We start from the raw sequence: 2482 nt of genomic DNA on the forward strand, positions 1-2482 counted from the left end.
CATTGCCCATATTTTCATGATAATAAGTATTAAGGATAATATTCAAATCCAAGCTTACCTATTTCTTGAACCTACAAAATACTGGAAAAATAATTGCCTTGGTCATGAGGTACTATGATATAGTGAAGAGTACTAGGTGGGCATGACAACAGCAAATACTTATGCAGAGCTTACTGTGCTCCAAATGCTTTTGTAAGTGTTACTCATTTAATGCTTATAGGGAAGCACTATTATTATCCTGACTGTACAGATTGAGGACTCTGAAGCACAGAGGTGTGAAATGGTTTACCCCAGGCCTCTGACTAGTGAGTGGTGGATCTGGCTCAACTATCTACACAACAGTGACGGCCAAACCGGGTACCTGGATTTCAGTCTCAGCGGAGTCACGTTCTAGGGAAGATACTGAACAACTTACTCAATAAATCCGTATCTTGGTTTCCTCATTTATAAATTAGTGATCCTACTTGTTCCACCCTTTTTAGAAGCTTTTTATTTAATTTAAAACACTTGCTTACAAATTCTTTGTACGTTGATAAAGCACTATATAAATATAACCGTTTGTTACTATAATTATTCAATCCTGTTCAGTGTGAAAACCAATGCATTATTCATAAAGCAAAGACATCAGGAAAAACAAAGCTGTGCACTTCTTTCAAAGCTGTTAAATTGCTAAAACATACCATATTTATGCATGCAATATTTGATTGTGTTTTTCTTAAAACACAAGCTTGTTTTTGTTAGATCAAGATATGCCAAAAATTCTACACCAAACAATTTTGTTTATAATTAAAGCAATCATCAATCCAAAGATTGTCATCCATTTTATTTCATCTCTACATCAAAAAAAAAGTAATTTAAAAAAAATTTTAAATTCCCTTGAAATGATAAGATAAATGAAAATGTGAGTGCCTTCACATAATAACAGAAAGCTGACCCTTTGGGAAATGGTTGACTTTCTCAATACAAGGTATTCAAAGCTCATTCAAAAGTGTTCATTTAGAATGCAGATATCAAAGACGATGCAAATGTTCAAGAGAAAATTAGAACTTACCAGATGTTCTAATCCAGCTTTGATGTTTCCAGATTCCCTAAAATAGAAGAATAAAAGTTCTAAATAGTTGCTAAACCCTTGTCTGCTCTAATTTATGTTTACCTCAAAAATGTTTTATAAACCCTTATAATTTTTCTTTCTTTACTAATGTTCATAATAATGCTGTTTTAAGGACAATACAATTTTCATCACAAGTAAACAGATACTTTATTTATATCAAATAGTATTACCTCTAAAACTGGTATTTCACTAACAAAAACACTTTAGATTTTTCTAAGTCAATGGAGAACAAAAAAAAGTAAATTATTATTTTACTACTTATACAATATCTGTTTATTTTGCAATTAGCTTTTTCATTAGAGGTTATGTTTATTTCCAACATTTATCATGAAAATGTTCAAACTCACAGATTCTACCTACCACCCAGATTCTATAATTCACATTTTATTATATTTGCTTTATCAAATACCTATCCATCCATGGTTGCATTTTTATATAAAGAAAATGCACATAAAGAATACATTTGTGAGCACATAGCCTAAATAACTAAATCTTAACACATTTTTTCCTGACATTAATTTTATTAATTTAGTTCACATGGTAGGTCAGGACCTAAGATATTTTTATACTAAAAAAATCACCAAAGAAAAAACAAACATAAAATATAAGTATCAAATTTCTTGCTTTTCACTGTAAAAGAGACTGCTGATAGAACTAAAAATACAGGTATCTATACAAGTAGCAACAATAATTTAAATATATATTTGGCGAAGTATGGAAAGTAGTTGAATTTTTTTTCTGATTTCAATCTATACTAACTTACTAGTGAAAAATGAACTTTTCTCATTCTGATTAAGCAATATTTTAGTTCCATCACAACTACCAAGCTTATCTTTTTTAACATGAAATTATAATTCTACCACCCTGCACAGAGTAATTATAAAACCTCCAACAATGAACATTATTGTATTCATTATATTTAAACTCCCCATGCTTCTTTGTTTTTCTGAGGAGTCTCAACTTTTATTTCTTTTCTATTTCTGTCTCCTATTTTTCTTTTGTCAAAAACATACTTATTCTGTTTCCTTTGTCTTGCTATACTATCTTTCCAGATTTCCCCACCTTTATTCCCCTCAGACTTGCTGCTGGAAAACTGTACTCAAAGTTTTCAAACCTTTGCTCTCACTGCCCATTCTGACATACTAGGAATAAATTCCCACTTCGACTGATTAGCACTCATCTTTAGCCATTCTCTCCTTTATTTCCTGCTTCTGGCAATCTTAGCAAAACTATATAGTCAATGCTTAGAAATAAAGGGTTTCTGAACTCATTCTCTAATCTATAAGGTCATCACAATCCTAACGACAAATGACAGGAATAAATTACTACAAGGTGTGAGAGAAGGGTACTATTTATATAAATAATTATTTT

General features: G+C 30.8%; 1 protein-coding gene across 3 annotated transcripts in view; it reads right to left on the bottom strand.

Annotated features, from left to right (window-relative positions):
• Positions 1 to 2482, bottom strand: part of RSRC1 (arginine/serine-rich coiled-coil 1) — a 456738-nt gene that overhangs the window by 231781 nt on the left and 222475 nt on the right. For all 3 annotated transcript variants that reach the window (XM_012642863.1, XM_012642862.1, XM_012642864.1), the window contains one exon: positions 1052 to 1088. In XM_012642863.1, the coding sequence (XP_012498317.1) occupies positions 1052 to 1088 (37 nt within the window). The remainder of the gene's footprint in view (positions 1 to 1051; positions 1089 to 2482) is intronic.

This window comes from Propithecus coquereli, unplaced genomic scaffold (assembly GCF_000956105.1).
Source record: "Propithecus coquereli isolate 6110/MARCELLA unplaced genomic scaffold, Pcoq_1.0 Scaffold19, whole genome shotgun sequence".
Classification (NCBI taxonomy): domain Eukaryota; kingdom Metazoa; phylum Chordata; class Mammalia; order Primates; family Indriidae; genus Propithecus; species Propithecus coquereli.